This window comes from Pyrgilauda ruficollis, unplaced genomic scaffold, assembly GCF_017590135.1.
Source record: "Pyrgilauda ruficollis isolate IOZ18807 unplaced genomic scaffold, ASM1759013v1 scaffold7, whole genome shotgun sequence".
Lineage (NCBI taxonomy): Eukaryota > Metazoa > Chordata > Aves > Passeriformes > Passeridae > Pyrgilauda > Pyrgilauda ruficollis.
This window is the reverse complement of record NW_024528821.1, coordinates 14,404,942-14,420,605: the sequence shown is the minus strand read 5'-3', so window position 1 is coordinate 14,420,605 and position 15,664 is coordinate 14,404,942. Positions and strand designations below refer to the sequence as shown.

General features: G+C 57.0%; 2 protein-coding genes across 5 annotated transcripts; one reads left to right on the top strand and one right to left on the bottom strand.

Moving 5' to 3' along the window:
• Positions 1 to 722: 722 nt before the first annotated feature.
• RPL36A (ribosomal protein L36a) lies at positions 723 to 3,694 on the bottom strand. The gene is made up of 5 exons (XM_041485297.1): positions 3,611 to 3,694; positions 3,268 to 3,373; positions 2,507 to 2,574; positions 877 to 999; positions 723 to 791 (listed from the first exon to the last, which is right to left on the bottom strand). The coding sequence occupies exons 1-5, from the start codon at positions 3,611 to 3,613 to the stop codon at positions 771 to 773; spliced, it is 321 nt and encodes a 106-aa protein (XP_041341231.1). The 5' UTR covers positions 3,614 to 3,694; the 3' UTR covers positions 723 to 770.
• A 130-nt stretch (positions 3,695 to 3,824) lies between these two features.
• On the top strand, positions 3,825 to 15,654 carry BTK (Bruton tyrosine kinase). 4 transcript variants are annotated; one of them, XM_041485292.1, is made up of 20 exons: positions 3,825 to 4,681; positions 5,679 to 5,756; positions 7,352 to 7,799; positions 7,964 to 8,062; positions 8,254 to 8,322; positions 8,851 to 8,932; positions 10,325 to 10,453; positions 10,560 to 10,627; positions 11,124 to 11,305; positions 11,593 to 11,655; positions 11,912 to 11,966; positions 12,290 to 12,372; positions 12,482 to 12,609; positions 12,758 to 12,832; positions 13,174 to 13,345; positions 13,616 to 13,832; positions 14,076 to 14,140; positions 14,591 to 14,709; positions 14,816 to 14,973; positions 15,090 to 15,654. In XM_041485292.1, the coding sequence occupies exons 3-20, from the start codon at positions 7,659 to 7,661 to the stop codon at positions 15,159 to 15,161; spliced, it is 1,977 nt and encodes a 658-aa protein (XP_041341226.1). In that variant the 5' UTR covers positions 3,825 to 4,681; positions 5,679 to 5,756; positions 7,352 to 7,658; the 3' UTR covers positions 15,162 to 15,654. The 4 variants fall into 4 exon arrangements, with proteins under 4 accessions (XP_041341226.1, XP_041341224.1, XP_041341223.1 ...); XM_041485290.1 differs by lacking the exons at positions 14,591 to 14,709; positions 14,816 to 14,973; positions 15,090 to 15,654 and having other exon boundaries at positions 7,619 to 7,799; positions 14,076 to 14,574; XM_041485289.1 differs by lacking the exons at positions 14,591 to 14,709; positions 14,816 to 14,973; positions 15,090 to 15,654 and having other exon boundaries at positions 14,076 to 14,574.
• The last annotated feature ends 10 nt before the right edge of the window (positions 15,655 to 15,664 follow it).

The window sequence follows — 15,664 nt, the reverse complement described above, 5'->3', positions numbered from 1 at the left end:
GAAGATGTGAAGGGGCATCTCTCCATCCTCCAGCTCTGTTTCCACAACAAGAAAGTTGCCTGTAAGGGTGAGCTCTGCACTGCATTCCCAGCACCTGCTAACAGCAGACTTCCTACCCACAGAAATGTTCCTCTCTAAGGGGAAGCTGTCCTGGAGGCTGTCCCCACAATCTACCTCACTCTGGTTGCTGCCCATTTGAAACTTCACTGCTGTGCTTGGCCTTCTTCCTTCAAGGAAAATGCTAAGAGGAGCCAACAGCAGGGGAGGGCAGCTGAGGCCTGTTACACCATGTGCCAGGAGCAACCACAGGCACAGAGCTGTCCCTCACCTCTCTGAGCTGCCACAGCTAATGCTACCTGCCTAATTACCTAATTAGGCACCTGCCCAATGGTGCAGGTGTCAAACCCACTGGCTGCTCCAAGGCCTCTGCTCCTCAGGGCAGTACAGCTGTTTGTAAAAAGGGGCCTACAGCCAAGTGCAGGGGCTGTTCAGGGGAGCCCATAAACGAGCCTGCACCATGTTCATGCACAGAAGTCACTGGCACCCATTACACAACACCTCTTGGAAACACAGTAAAGAGATCCCAGCTACTGGCAGGGATTTTTCAAAAGCCAGGTTAAAAACTGGTCTGTTAAATGGTTCTGCAAGCAACACCTCCCTGCTGAGCTGATGTACTCACAGCTCCCACCCCAAGAGAAAACACATTAAAAAAAAGCAAGGGATCAATCTAATTACTTTAATATGGTCCATAACGATGAGCAGGACGATGCTCAGAACTGGATCACCTGGCCCTGTAAGAAGCAAGAGACAAGGGTGAGTTTATTCACCACTGAGTATTGCCCCCCTTTCTCAGCCACTCACAGAATACCAACTCACCTTTCTCTTCTTGTCTCCTCCCAGCTCAAAGTGCTTGCACCTCTTAATTGCCAGCATCCTCTTGGACCTGCAGTTGGGCTCCACACACTCCAGCCTCAGCACAATCTTCTTGGTGGTCTTGGCCTGGGAGGAGGAGCAGGGTGTTTCAATAAACACACATCCCTAAGCAGACAAACTCTCACTCCTGCACTCCTGAACATTCAGTTTGTTCTCAAAGCATAGAGAGAGACTACACAGTTAGGCTCCCTCCACTGAAAAGAAGGCAGCACTTTAAGGATCAGTATGGGAGTGAACTGGATTGGTATCTTCACACAAAGGGTGCTGGCAAAAGCATTCACTGGGGCAGGGCTGGTTCCTACAGGGATCAGCCATGCTGGAGAAATCTGTTCCACTGAACAGAGCAAGAAACTCACACTTTTAGTGTGGAACCACAGACCAGCAGTGCTCAGGACAAATCCAGAAGAAAATTGGGCAAAAGAAACACCTGGAAGCAACACCACTGGCAAATTTTCTCTGAAGGAGCAGTGACACGACAGGCTCAGTGCAGACCTGCAGCTACTCAGAAGCTGGATGAAACCTGAAAGACTGCAGAGGGAAGAATCCAAAGCTGGGAGGCTGCTGTAGCAGCTGGACAGGGCTGTAGCCACCAGCTAAAAACCTCAGCCAACCATCCATACAATGCTGACTGGGAAAAAACAGAAATGAGAATTGCAATGTACAGGCAGAGAGTGCCAGCAATGCAGCTGCTTGGTGTACCCTGCTTGCAGAAGCATTTTCTGTGAGGTCTCCCCACTTCCTGGCACAAAGTCAACTCGAAAACCTGCTGCCTCATTTTTCCTTCTTTCTGGAAGGCTTCCTGTACACCTCCAGCAGGACACCAGGGCTTCCCAGCAACAAGCCAAGCAGCCCTATGAGCATAACTAAATAATTCACACAAAGTAACAAACCCACCCACTGGGGTTTGCTTCCCTGCTGTAAATACACCAAGCAAGCAGACAGCTCCTTTCCCCCTTTGCCAAGCCCTTCCCCTTGGACAAGCAGTGAAGGAAACATTCCTTTCACTGCAAATATCCCTCCCAGAAAATGCCACTCGCCTGCAGCATCAAAGCTGAGAACCTGCTCTGCAAACACAGCCCAAGTCACCCTGCAAAAGAGGAGCGTCTCTACGAGACAGGACAGCAAGGAGATGAGCCATGTTTTTGATGGGAGCTTGGAAGGCAGATGGAGAATGATTTTTTACAAGAGCACAGAGTGACAGGGCAGTGGGAAACAGCTTCACACTGACAGAGATTTAGATTACAGAGTAGGAAGAAATTCTTCCCTGCGAGGGTGGGGTGGCCCTAGCACAGGTTTCCCAGAGCAGCTGTGGCTGTCCCATCCCTGGCAGTGTCCAAGGCCAGGCTGGATGGGCCTTGGAACAGCCTGGGACAGTGGAAGGTGGCCCTGCCATGGCAGGGGGCTGGAACAAGACGGTCCCTTCCAACCCAAGGCATTCTGTGATGAGGGGACACCTGCACTGCCAGCACAGAACTGCCCTAACACAGCCAGGGCAGAGCACTGAGGAACCCTCCCTCAGCTGGGCATGGGCTGCCCAGGACGTTTCCTGTTCCTGAGCAGCAAACTCACTCACCTTTTTACGGAAGATGGGCTTTGTCTGGCCCCCATAGCCGCTCTGCTTCCGATCGTAGCGCCTTTTTCCTGCGGGAGAAACGGCTCTGGTCAGGAAAGAACCCAGGAGGTGCTCCAAGCACAACTGGCACTGCCTAAATCCCAGCACAGCCCAGCAGAAGCAGTGCCACGGCTCTTGTGCTGTCCCCAAAAGTGGAACTTTCCCCTCACTGTGCACCCAACAGACACACAAGGTCAAGGCACTTGATTTATTCAGAGTTCTGTGCAGAGAAGGGTGCTGCTTGGTAAATCCTCTAAGGCAGCACACAAAGGGCTGAAAATATTTATACAGTCCTGTTCAGGTGATATTTGCATACTAATCCACATCACTGCTGGTGGAACTACCATTGGATTCGCTTTCTTTCACCTGGACTTGAAGGCCCAGCACATTTTAAACTCACAGCCCACGCTCAGTAGGCAGGGCTCTCCCTCGGGCTGGCCAGCCTGGGCTCCAGTTATGCTTTCACAGCCAGCCAGGTTCACCCAGAGCACATTCCCTAACTAGTTAAACATTTCTATACAACAACCATCTGAAACTGCTTGGGCTGACACGTCCTTAGTCTTTCTCCCTTTGTCCTATTTTTTCAGTTCCCTTTACTGCACAGCACATCCCTTAGGCCAAGCTGTCCTCCCCAGCCATACAAATGCTCTCAGTCAGGGCACACGACACCCGGAGCGCAGGCAGCTCCCCCGGGCCGCGGCCCGGAGCGAGCCCGTGCTCACCCTGCGCGTACAGCGAGTCCTTCCCCTTCTTGTACTGCGTGACCTTGTGCGGCTGGTGCTTCCCGCATTTCTTGCAGTACGTCCGGCGGGTTTTCGGCACGTTCACCTGGAGGAGAAGGACAGAAGCCGGTCACGGCCGCTGCGCATACGCCACATCCCGCTCCGAAGGCCCCGCTCCCGCCCTTCCCCTTCACTCGGGCCCTGCTCTGCCATCCGGGGATGGGGAAGCCCCCGCGCCGGCCTGGCCACCCAGCACACACCCATGGCAGCGGAGGGAGCCCGGTCCGGCGCAGCCGCGGGGCGGATGCAGGCGGATGGAGCCCGGCCCAGCCCCAGCACTCACCATTTTGGCGGCGGCGGCCCGGAGAGAAGGAGCTGACCGGAAGCGGAAGTGAATGTGAGCTGTGGACCATAGAGAGGAGCGTGCAGGGGCGCACGGGCACGGTGCCCCCTGGCGGTGGGAGGAGAGCAGGCGGCAGCCGTGGGAGGGAGGCTGGGTCTGGGCGGGACGGGGGCTGTGAGGGGTGGGGAACGGCGGGGTCTGCCGGCTGCAGGTGACATCCAGGGGTCTGAAAGACAAAGCATGTGTCAATAGAGTTCCTTGTTAAGGTTTAGGGCTTCACATGTTTCACCGACCTCAGACCTGGCTGGAAATTAACAAGGCTTGGGAAGAAGGATTTACCACTGACAGCGGGCACAGGGAATGCAGAATTTAGAGCACAAGAACAGTTGGCAGAACTGTCAAGACGAGGATGTAACTGACTCAACAAGCTCTGAGTGGGTAAGAGAGATTCCAGGTCACAACACCAACCCTCGGACCACCGACCCAAGAAACCCACTGACCCAAACAAAGAGAAGACTGAACATGTGGTCTAATTAAGATAAGAAGCGAGGGAATCATTTAACACTACAAAACAATATTAATGAATTATGTAATATGTAGCCAATGGAGATTAATGCTTTCATTTGCTAAAATGTATAAACAGTGAAAAGTTTTGATAGTCGCTCTGCTGGCTTTGTGAATTTGCCACCAAAACCTCTTTCAACACAGAACTCTAAATAAAAATACCTCGGTTCTGTGTGGGGGTCAGCCCCACCGGGTGAAAGAGCCCTTTTTGGGGCAGCACAAGGGTGGTCAGCGAAGTCAGCCACCACCTGGCACTGCCCAGAGCGCGGGGCAGGCTCCGGCCACGGTGACCCCACGGCAATGGCCCAGCTGTCTGCAGGAGGAAACACAAGTGCTGCCTTTGAGTCACAAAACGAAAAAAGGGGAACCGAAAGGGTGGGGTTGGCCGGCCCGTCCTTCCTCCCTGCGCACCCTGCCGTCTCTCCCCGTCCCTGGCGCCGAGGCACCCGAGGCGCGGGTGGGCGCGGCGGGCCCGGCGGGCCGGAGCGGCGGCGGGCGGCACGCTCGGTGAGTGAGGAGCCCCGGAGCCCCGGCCGGGGCAGCGCTGCCTCGGGGCTCCCGGCACTCGTGGGGCCCTGCTGGTGTGGCTGTGGGACAGCCGGGGCGGCGGGAGGCGCCGTGTGGCCTGTGCTGGTGGGCTCACACCTCTGCTGGGCTCCGTGAGGGCAGGGGAGCCGTGCTGGGCACAGGACGCGTGCGGCGGGCGGTGAGCCGAGCGGGGAGGCTCTGCCTGCTCCCGCAGCCTGGCCGCTGCCAAGCAGGTGGCATCTGACCCTGTCACCCGGCCGTGGGGCTGTGGGGTACAGCGGGCAGGGAGGTGGAGGGGGTGCCAGGGCCTGAAGGCTGTGCTGGAGCAGGGATCACAGCGGTGTGAGGGTGCCAGGGATGGCCAGGAGCAGGGTTGGGGTTCTGCCAGTGTCTTTGGCCATTCCTCAGCTGTGCTTTTCGCAGTGGGCACTGCTGGGTGCAGCTCTGGGTTTGCTCAGGAGTCTCTCCCATACAGGAGGTTAGCACCTCTGTCCCTCCCACCCATCATTTTTGACACCCTGGGGGCTCAGCCTGAAACACGAGGGCTGTGAAGTTTGTCACTCTGTCACCCTTCCCTCTTGTCCCAGGCATGCCAGGTCCCTGCCAGCCCCACATCAGAGCTTGCCTGTGGTGGAGGGGTGGCCCCGGGGCCATGGTGGGACACATTTGCAGTGGCATGAGGCCAGCAGTGTGTGCCGAGCCTGGTGGTGGTCTCAGAGCACGCTGGGCAGAGGTGTGAGCATGGCAGGAAGTCACACTGGCTGGAGGGGGGGACACAGGACGTGCTCGCACACACCCACTCGTCACTGCTGTCACAGCACACTGGTGGCTGAGGGGCTGAGCCCTGTGGGGTACCCACCACACTGAGACAGGCAGGGACACAGCGGGTCTGGTGGCAGAGCTGGGGACAGGGGGGCTGTGCCATGATGGGGCACACAGCCCTCTGAAAAGCCCATTGTCCTTTCCCCTCTGGCAGTTCCACCCAGAGGACACAGTGAGGACGTGTCCCACCTGCCTGGCACTGCTGGCCATGACCCCGCTGCTGTGACTCCAGGTAAAGCTCCAGGGAGCCAGCACTGCAGTTGGGATGGGCTGGAGCCCAGGGCCCCTCTGCTCAACTCTGTGACTGCCAGGGAGGGCAGTGGGAGCCCTCCTGCTCTTGGCACACAGGATCAGCAGCCACACTTGATTAGAAGGAAAATGAGGCACAGGGCTACAGGGTGGTTCTGGGGTCACTCTGGGCTCATCCACCATCCTGCCAGCAGTCTGGGGGTCAGGGGGGCCACACCAGCCACCTGCAGGGACCCCAGATCCCTCCTCCTGAGGCTTCAATCAGCACACTGCTGTTTTTTCCAAAACACTCTGATGACTAATTTTAAGTTGTTTAAGTTGGGCTTTTTTTGACCACCCAACAAGCTGGAAAGGTCTGAGCCATAAGAGCCACAAGGAGGGAAAATGGAAGCCTGGGAGAGAGAATCCTGCTTGTCCCCAGCCTTTCTGGGGACTGTGGGGCAGGGTCAGTACTGCAGCAGTAGGGGCTGTGCTGGGAGGGACTGGGCATTGCCAACAGATGGGAGGACATCTCTGCCCCTTGTCCCCAAGCTGGGGCTTGCCCTGGAGAGAGGCACAGTGTGTGGGACTGGGTCCTGGCATCTTTGTTCCCCACGTGTCTGTGCTGTGAGTGAGCCAATGCCCTTCTCCTGTGTGTGGAGAATGAATACTCAGCTGGGGAATGGGGGGCTGAACCCCTGTTTCTGGTCCACCTCTGAGCCTCCCCCTGAGGAGATGGGCTGTGGGGAGCAGGGGAGAAAAACAGCTTCTTCCAGGTTACTCTCCAAAGCTGTGTTTATAGGAGGAAAAAAGGGAACAAGGTGAGGGTGAAGAGGAAGCAGGGACTGTAGGTGGTCAGGCAGGAGACAGGGAGCTGGGCTCCAGGGGCTCACAGCTCAGCAGGGGCTCCACACAGCTCACTCATCAGCTCCCCAGACTGCAGTCAGGTGCTGGTCACAGCCCACAGCTCCAGCCACGTGGCTCTGGGGGTGCTGGGCCCACCTGGGGGTCACAGTTCTTGGGTACAGCATGGAGGGATGGGGTGAGATGCACGGCTGCTCCAAGAGATGGGCCAGGGCAATTTCCAGTCCCTAAAGGCTGGGCAGCAGTTGGATGCAGAGCTCTCATGAGCCCTTTCCTGCACTGCCCTTCCCTGGAGAGGCTATGGGGAGATTTCCTGATGGCTGGGGGAGGATTTAACCCCTCTGCCTGCTGGCTGGAGACAGCCCTTCAAGCCTGGCCATTTACAAGTGCTGCTCAGAGGGAGAGGAGTTGAGCTCCATCCTGCACTCCTGCAGTCTCTGTGGACACACAGGGGAAGGATGTCTTTGGGGCTACACTGTGTTTGTGGCAGCACTGTGACTTTTCAGGGCCAGGACCTACCCACAGCTTTTTAGGGATTGGTCTCCCGTGACCAACCTTTGCACGCTGCCAAGTCAGCACGTCCCCAGCACGAAGAGGCTGCGGTGGGGCAGGAGGAAACAGCCCACACAGGCTCACATGCACAGAGCTGAGGGGAGGAGCGCCTGCGGGGTGTCACAGCTGGCTCCGCGCTCCTCCCCGGGGCTCCAAGCTTCCCCCGTTTCTCTCTTTCTCCAGCTCTCTGTCCATCTTGCATATCCTGGGGGCCTCTTCAGCAGGAGAAGGAGCCATCTGGATGGTGGCTTGGTCTGCAGCCTGGTGTGGGAGAGGTCACATCACAAACAACCCACACTGACCTGTCCTCACCCTTCTGCGGCTGCTCCCCCCACTGTGGGGGTCCCAGCACCCCCTGTCTGCCCCTGGGGCAAGAGGGAGAGTGCACTGAGTGAGGTCCAGCAGGTTTTGGGCTGAGTGAGCACCGTGTCAGCATTGTCTTGCCCACAGCAAGCCGGTGAGCACAGCACGGGGGACACCAGGAGTTGACATGGCCAGTGTCATCCTGGAGAGCATCTTCTTGAAGCGCTCGCAGCAGAAGAAGAAAACATCTCCCCTCAACTTCAAGAAGCGGCTGTTCCTGCTGACAGAGAGCAAGCTGTCCTACTACGAGTATGACTTTGAGCGGGGGGTGAGTCTGCAGCCCCAGGAGCAGTGCCACGCCAGTGTCCAGGGGTCACCAGCTGTCCCTTGCCAGCACGTAGCCCAAGGGGTGGTTGGACAGGGAGAGGGGCTGATTTGAGTCTCTCCAGGTCTCCTCTTGGTGACCATTTGAACCAAGACTGTCTCTTGCAGCGCCGGGGCAGTAAGAAGGGCTCTGTGGACGTTGAGAAGATCACCTGTGTGGAGACAGTGGCACCTGAAAACAACCCTCCCCCTGAACGACAGGTCCCGGTGAGGAGAGTCCCTGGGGTGGTGGCAGTGGGGAACAACCCTGCTTGGCATGGGGGGCTCTGTCCACACCATACCAGGTGTCCACCTCGATGCAGAGCAGGGGGATGCCAAAAGCTGTGGGCCTGCTCCAGAGGAGATGCCAGCAGCTGAGTGACAGTATGCCAGCATCCGTCTCTGCCTCTCTCTTCCAGAGGAAAGGGGAGGATTACAACAACATGGAGCAGATCTCGATCATCGAACGGTTCCCCTACCCCTTCCAGGTGAGTTTTCACTGCACCCTCTTTGCTGGTCCACTCTGCCTGGTGGCAGGTCCTGAGGGGAGGACCCTACAGGAGCCTGGGGTCAAACATGGCATCACTGCCCCGGTGCCAGGTGTCACTCAAGTGCTTGGAGACACTGCTGCTGTCCACACTGCATGGGACAGCCAGGTGAGCCTCTCTGAGCCCCGAGCCAGCTCTGTTTAAGATGGAAACCTGCTTCTGAGCTCTGTCCTGCCCCTTGCAGTCCCCTGGCTGATGCTGGAGGAATTGCTGGCTGCACACTCAGCCCCCAGCCCAGCTGCCTGCCCTGCTGGCACCCAGTGCACCCCCGGCACACCGAAAATTAGAGAAGGAAGTGGAAAGTCTCGGGGGAGGGGGCTTATTTTTAACCTCTTTGTCACGGTCCGCGAGCACCGTGCGGGGCCAGCAGACATCGGCAGGGCTGGCTCGGGGTGGCCACAAGGCTCGGCTCCGCCCGTGCCTGCCGTGAGAGCCCTGCCCGCGGTACTGAGGTGAATGTTCCTGCAGGTGGTCTATGACGAAGGGCCCCTCTACATCTTCTCCCCGACGGAGGAGCTGCGCAAGCGCTGGATCCATCAGCTGAAGAGCGGTGAGTGCTGGGCTCTGCAGCTCCCTTGGGAAGCCAGCACGGGCTCAGCTGTGCCTGTGCCTGACCCACAGTGCAGGCTCCCAGGCTTGCTGGCTCATGGTTACCTGTCCCGTGTCTGAGGGAGAGCGAGCTGCTCCTGCCCGGGGCTGTCACCCTCTGCAGCACCACAGCTGCCTCAGTGAGGCTCCTTGCCTTCTCACAAACCTGCTCCAAAGTAGATCAAGCAGGCTCAGAAATCATTGAGGGCAAGAGGAAATAGCAGATGTGGCCATACAACTGTGCTGCCTTGGCATGTGAGGGTTGGGTGCCCAGTGCTTTAGGAAACATGGACCACAAGCCTCCTGGGAGTCAGGGAGTATCTTCCCCAAACCACCTCAAGCTTTGCTCAGTGCTAATGCTCAGAGCTGGGTGCATGCTCCCTTCTCGAGCTGGGAGTGTGTTGTAGCAGCACTGTGCCAAGGGGCTCTGACCACCCAAAATCTGCTGGAGCTGCCTGTATGTGCCTCCTGGCACATGTATGTGTGTCTTTCTGTGGCTTTGTGCTGGCAGGGTGGGATTAGCAGCTTGAGTTGACACAGGGAAGTTGGCTCGAGCGAGGCGGAAGAGGGGCAGGCTGATAACGGGGAAGTCGGTTATCTCACAAGAGCCCCAGCGGAGCAGCCAGTCCTCTCCACTTCCCTGCTGAGGGAGGAGAGTTTCTCTGGCAGCTCCAGCCAGTGTAGAATCCACAAGAAAAGGAGAGAAAATGCTGCCTTTTTGCTGACAGGTTGTCTTCCTCTTACTCCACCAAAGAACGTGCAACTAACGTGGGTCAGCCCCAGGCTGTTGACGGTGTTTAGGCAGATCCAGTTTTCTCTTCCCTCTAGAGAAGTATGAGGAAGCTGGTCAGCCTGCCTGGCAAGGGAATATTCTCCCTGCAAGGGAAGTCTCTGAGCAGGCACAGGTGGTGGCAGTGCCCTCCTCTTCCCATGGAAAAGCAGGCACAGCATTGGCCTCCCACCCCACTTCTGGAAAAAAAAGGGCTCAAAAGAGCTGTAAACCATGGGCCAGAGCAGCCTGGGGGTTACTGGATATTTTGGCTGGCAGGAGGGCCAGGTCCTTCTGTGACTGGCTCCAAGCATGCTCATGCTGCCCCTTTGCAGAGCTGCTCAAAAGCTTGAATCAGATCTGAGCGCCAAGCCTGGCCCTTCCCTGTGGCAAGGGCTTGCATGGCCACAGCACTGAAAGAGTGGTAAGCTGAGGGAAACCTGAACATCAAGGCTCAGGGGACAGCAGCACAGCTGAGAGGAAATGATTTAATGCAGCTGACCACTTGCATTCAGGGAGCGGAGAGCTCTTGCAGCAGGCTGGGGACACAGCTCTGGGTCACACACCTCTTCCCTCTTGCCACAGTGATTCGGTACAACAGCGACCTGGTCCAGAAGTACCACCCCTGCTTCTGGATCGATGGCCAGTACCTGTGCTGCTCCCAGACAGCCAAGAACGCCATGGGCTGCCAGATTCTGGAGAGCAGGAATGGCAGTAAGACACCAGGCAACCTCCCACTGCCTCATCCCCCTGCCCTGGGGACCACTGCGGCACAGAGCCAGGGATCTTTTCTAACTTTAGCCCCTCCTCTGTTCCGAAGGTTTAAAAGTCGGGCGGTCGCATCGCAAGACAAAGAAGCCCCTTCCCCCAACTCCTGAGGAGGACCAGGTAAAGGCCAATGTCAGGGTTTGCTCCAAAGTGTTGGAGAAAGATCTGCCTGAAGAAAGCAAACATGTTCAATGACTGGTCAGAGATGTACAGGCCAGGACTCTGTTCTGGCGAGGGATGTCAAGATGGTGACCTAAGGGAGAAGGAGCTTGAAGCAGGGGATGGAGCCCAAAGGCCTATAGGGAAGTCAAATGATCTTAACCCTGAGGCTTCCCAGGGCAGCTGAGAGATTAAAGCCCTAATGTAGGCTGGAGGAGTCACAGGTTAAGCCAAAAGGTAAAAAGAAAACACTTACCTTTTTGTGGAGATGGGGAAAAATTTTTTTATAAAAAGTCCAGGGAGAGGAAATGGGTGTTCTGGTAGAGATACACATGGGAGCTGAGGCAAACACTGCACTGACTTTCCCTGACACCACTGCCCTCCCAGGCCTGGGAAGGGTCTCATGTGTGTGTGCCAGCCTGACTGTGTCCCATGCTCTCCCTCTCCCTGTGGGAAGATGGTGATGAAGCCTCTGCCCCCCGAGCCAGCCCCCAGCACAGCAGGGGAGATGAAGAAGGTGGTGGCCCTCTACAACTACGAGCCGATGAACGCACAGGACCTGCAGCTGCACAAGGGCGAGGAGTACTTCATCCTGGAGGAGAGCCACCTGCCCTGGTGGAAAGCCCTGGACAAGAACGGGTGAGAGCTCCCACTGCCCATGGCCGTGGCTCTGCAGCGCTGCCCTGCCCTGGTGCTCAGGCACTGGTGGGCAAACACACCCCTTGGGCACCCTGTGGGTGAGGGCAGCCTGCCTGCCCACCTGTGGGCTGCCCTGGGGAGGAGGCTGAAACCAGCTGTGGTGTCAGCCCTTCCCAGATGGGTTTGCACCAAAGCTTTTGAGCCCATTTCTATAAGCCTCCTGAGACAGGAATATCCTTTCCCCTTGGCCTCCTCTATCAGAGTGTGACCAGCCCTTTTCTCTGCAGGAGGGAAGGATACATCCCCAGCAACTATGTCACTGAAACCAGAAATTCCCTGGAGATCTTTGAGTAAGAGAGGGCACAGGCACCTGGCGAGTTGCACTTGGTTGGAGACATTTTCCATTTGGTTGTTACCCTACACAGCCCATGAGCCCAGCCTGGCTGGGTCATTCTCCCTCTTCCACATCCTCTGACAGCCTCCAGCCCCTGGCAGCCATCCCTGCCCTGCTCTCTGCACTGCCTGTCCTGGCTGTGCCAGGGTCAGCCTGGGCTGGGGACAGAGGTGGCTGTGGAGATCTCCCTGATGCCTGTGTCCCTGTTCCAGGTGGTACTCAAAGAATATCACTCGGAGCCAAGCAGAGCAACTGTTGAAACAGGAGGTAAGTGTTACCTCCTGAGGCTGGGTCTGTTCTACACCAGCCCTCCATGGGCTGTTCTCACATTGTGTCCAGCATGGGACCAACCCTGGCTTTTCTGGGAGAGGAGTGTTGTCCCAACGGCCCTAGGAACCTTCCCTATCCCAGTGTGAGCTCTTCCCGGCAGCCACTTCAGGAGATTGCCTCCCATGCAGGGACTGGAAATAGGATTCCTCTGACTCACTGCATCCTCTCCAGCCATGCTGTGATCTCCACTCCAAGTTTTGCTGTTAGAGCGACACACAGTCCCCACAAACACCCAGTGCCCTTTCCCCTTCCTGTTTTAGGGTAAGGAAGGTGGCTTCATTGTCCGAGATTCCACCAGCAAGACAGGGAAATACACTGTCTCCGTCTATGCCAAGTCCTCTGTGTAAGTGGCTCTAAGAACAGCTTATTCCTCCCTCAGAGGGCCCTTCCAGGCACCTCTCACCCTCTGCCTCTCCTCCCCATGGCACTGACCTCATGTTCTCCCTCTCCAGAGACCCCCAAGGCACGATCCGCCACTATGTTGTGTGCTGCACCCCCCAGAATCAGTATTACCTGGCAGAAAAACACCTGTTCAACAGCATCCCAGAGCTCATCACCTACCACCAGCACAACTCTGCAGGTCAGTGTTCTGGAGCCAGAGTGAAGCCAGCCGTGTTTGCACTGGCACCACAGCATTCCCACCTTCCTGTGCCAAAGGCAGGAGTTGTGTTCCCTGCTGGAATGTGGCAGGTAAGCCTAGAGTGGCAATTTCTGCTGCTGTGTTTCAGGGCTCATATCCAGACTGAAGTACCCTGTGTCTCAGCACAAGAAAAGTGCTCCTTCCACAGCTGGCCTTGGCTATGGTAAGCCAGCCTGGGCTACCTCGCAGTTCCCTGGTTACAGGGTTTGTTTCTGCTGGCAGCAGCCTTCCCAGGCTGGGATCCTTGCTGTCCCATGGCTCATAGCCTTCCCAGGAACCACTTCCCAGCTGCCCTCTGGTGACAGTATTGACCAAAAGACTCCACAAGCTACCTTGCTCCTAGCAAGCCAGGGGATGCCTGGAGTTACAGGTCTCGGATTTTGTGGATGATTTATCAGGCAGCAAATGCTTGTGAGCTTTTTTTGGGCTTGCTAGACGGGATGACTGGGAGCACTGAGCAGGGAGGTCACCTGTACCCACAGTACACTCACACTCTTGTCCTAGGCTCGTGGGAGATCGACCCCAAGGATCTGACCTTCCTGAAGGAACTGGGGACGGGGCAGTTTGGCGTGGTGAAGTACGGGAAATGGAGAGGCCAGTACAACGTTGCCATCAAGATGATCAGGGAGGGCTCCATGTCAGAGGACGAGTTTATTGATGAAGCCAAAGTCATGATGTAAGTGGTGAGCACCATGCAGGGCAGTGCTGGATGCTCCTTGCCAGAATGGCTGCACTCCTGGGAGGTGTGGAGGGACAGTCTTGGGCAGTCCCATACTCTGCAAAATGCGTTCAAAATTCCACTGATTTTGTGCTGATTCCTTGTTGAGGTTTTCCACTGTCAGCTGGGCCAGAAGCACCTTCCCTTCCCAAACTCTCCTTATTCACAGGTACTTCCTTTGCTCCCTAGCTTTCTAGATGCTCAGAATTGCCTTTGTCCCCAACACAGGAACCTGTCCCACGAGAAGCTGGTACAGCTCTACGGGGTCTGCACTAAGCAGCGTCCCATCTTCATCATCACCGAGTACATGGCCAACGGCTGCCTCCTGAACTTCCTGAGGGAAACACGGCAGCGCTTCCAGCCTCCCGAGCTGCTGGAGATGTGCAAGGATGTCTGTGAAGCTATGGAGTACCTGGAATCCAAGCAGTTCCTGCACAGAGACCTGGTAGGGCTCTGGCTGCTTTGTTCAGGCAAAATCCTCATGGGGAAGTCAACCCTACATAGATAAACAGGATGCTTGGAGGTCTCAGTTGCACTCTGTTGAGGGTTTTCTAGCTTGCCCCAGTCCAGGTGAACTTGCAGGACAAAGTGAGGTGAAGTGTGGGGATGAGATGAAGTTCACCTGCTGCAGGGGGATGGGAGAGACAAGAGCAGGTAGAAGTAATTACCTCCACCTCTCCATTCACAGGCTGCTCGAAACTGTTTGGTGAATGACCAAGGCATAGTGAAAGTGTCAGATTTTGGTCTTTCCAGGTCTGGTAGATGTGTTTGTGTCACTTTCCTGTCTCAGTACCCCATCTCCTCCTTCCATCAATTCTACACTTTGGTCTTTGTCCCCACCACCCTCCAGCTCTGCTTTACCATTGTCTTCCCATTTCATCTGCTTGGCTCAACCTTCTGCCTCTCCACTTTCCACTATCCCTTCCTTACTTTCCCTGGCCCTTTCCCCTCTCTCTCTGTATCTTCTTTCTCACCCCCAATTCTCCTGGCTACAGCTTTCTCTCCACATCCCCTTTTTGCTGTGCTTCCACATCAGCAAATCTCTTCTGCAGTCCTGGCTAACATGCATGTACTGCTGAAACCCATGCAGAGCTGCAGCCTCTGGTCATTCTGAGCTGCCATTCCTTTTGAGCTTGGTCAGTTGTGTGGAGGAGGGAAATGTGAAATCCAGGTGAGGCACCCTGATCCATTTTCCTGCTGCAGGTACGTGCTAGATGATGAGTACACAAGCTCCCTGGGGTCCAAGTTTCCAGTGCGGTGGTCTCCTCCTGAAGTGCTGCTGTACAGCAAGTTCAGCAGCAAGTCTGACGTCTGGTCCTTTGGTAAGGGCACAGTATTGGTGATTTGGAGGTTGGGAACTCCTCTGCAAACCAGGTGCAGGCACAGCTGCTCCAATGCCATGAGCGCTCCATGCTGTTCCCCCAATAGGAGTCCTGATGTGGGAAGTTTACTCCCTGGGGAAGATGCCTTACGAGAGGTTTAACAACAGCGAGACAACCGAGCACGTCATCCAAGGCCTGCGCCTGTACCGGCCGCAGGCGGCCTCGGAGCGGGTCTATGCCATCATGTACAGCTGCTGGCACGAGGTGAGTGGCTTGCACCCCTGGTGACACCTCTGGCCACCCTGGCGGGGTGACGGGGCTCCCCAGGGCATGGCTGGGGCAGACACGGGCTCCAGCCAGGCTCCCCTCTGGCCCCACAGAAGCCTGAGGAGCGCCCCACCTTCACCGTGCTGCTGAGCAGCATCCTGGACATCGCTGACGAGGAGTGCTGACCGCGGGTACTGCCCGCTGACCCTGCCCAGCGCCGCCACTGCCCAGCGGGACACGCCGCGCGCCGGCTGGCACAGCGTCATGGACACGGCTCGGGCGTGCAGGAGCCTGGGGGACGCCCACGGCCGTACCCAGAGCTCCACCACATGCTCAGAGCTTCACCACTTCCCTGGAGCTCCATCACGTGCTCAGAGCTCCATCACCACCCCAGAACTCCATCACATCCCCAGAACTTCATCGCATCCCCGGAGCTCCATCACCGTCTTGGAGCTCCATCACACCCCGGAGCCTCATCACCGCGCCGGGGCTCCATCACACCCCGGAGCCCCATCACCGCGCCGGGGCTCCATCACACCCCGGAGCCCCATCACCGCGCCGGGGCTCCATCACCCCCCGGAGCCCCATCACCGCGCCGGGGCTCCATCACCCCCCGGAACGTTCCCGGTCGGGTCCGGTCCCGGACAATAAAACCGTTCCACGGCCTCCCCGGCTGCGGCCGCTCCGC

What these genes read in the sequence shown, in the direction of transcription:
- RPL36A (XM_041485297.1), bottom strand. An exon ending in GGACTCGCTGTACGCGCAGG is followed by an intron (nt 2,575 to 3,267) that starts GTGAGCACGGGC and finishes TTTCTCCCGCAG; the next exon opens with GAAAAAGGCGCTACGATCGG. An exon ending in GAGGAGACAAGAAGAGAAAG is followed by an intron (nt 792 to 876) that starts GTGAGTTGGTAT and finishes TGCTTCTTACAG; the next exon opens with GGCCAGGTGATCCAGTTCTG.
- BTK (XM_041485290.1), top strand. Translation starts at nt 7,659, where the DNA reads ATGGCCAGTGTCATCCTGGAGAGCATCTTCTTGAAGCGCTCGCAGCAG. An exon ending in AAAGCCCTGGACAAGAACGG is followed by an intron (nt 11,306 to 11,592) that starts GTGAGAGCTCCC and finishes TTTTCTCTGCAG; the next exon opens with GAGGGAAGGATACATCCCCA. An exon ending in GTCTATGCCAAGTCCTCTGT is followed by an intron (nt 12,373 to 12,481) that starts GTAAGTGGCTCT and finishes CTCCCTCTCCAG; the next exon opens with AGACCCCCAAGGCACGATCC.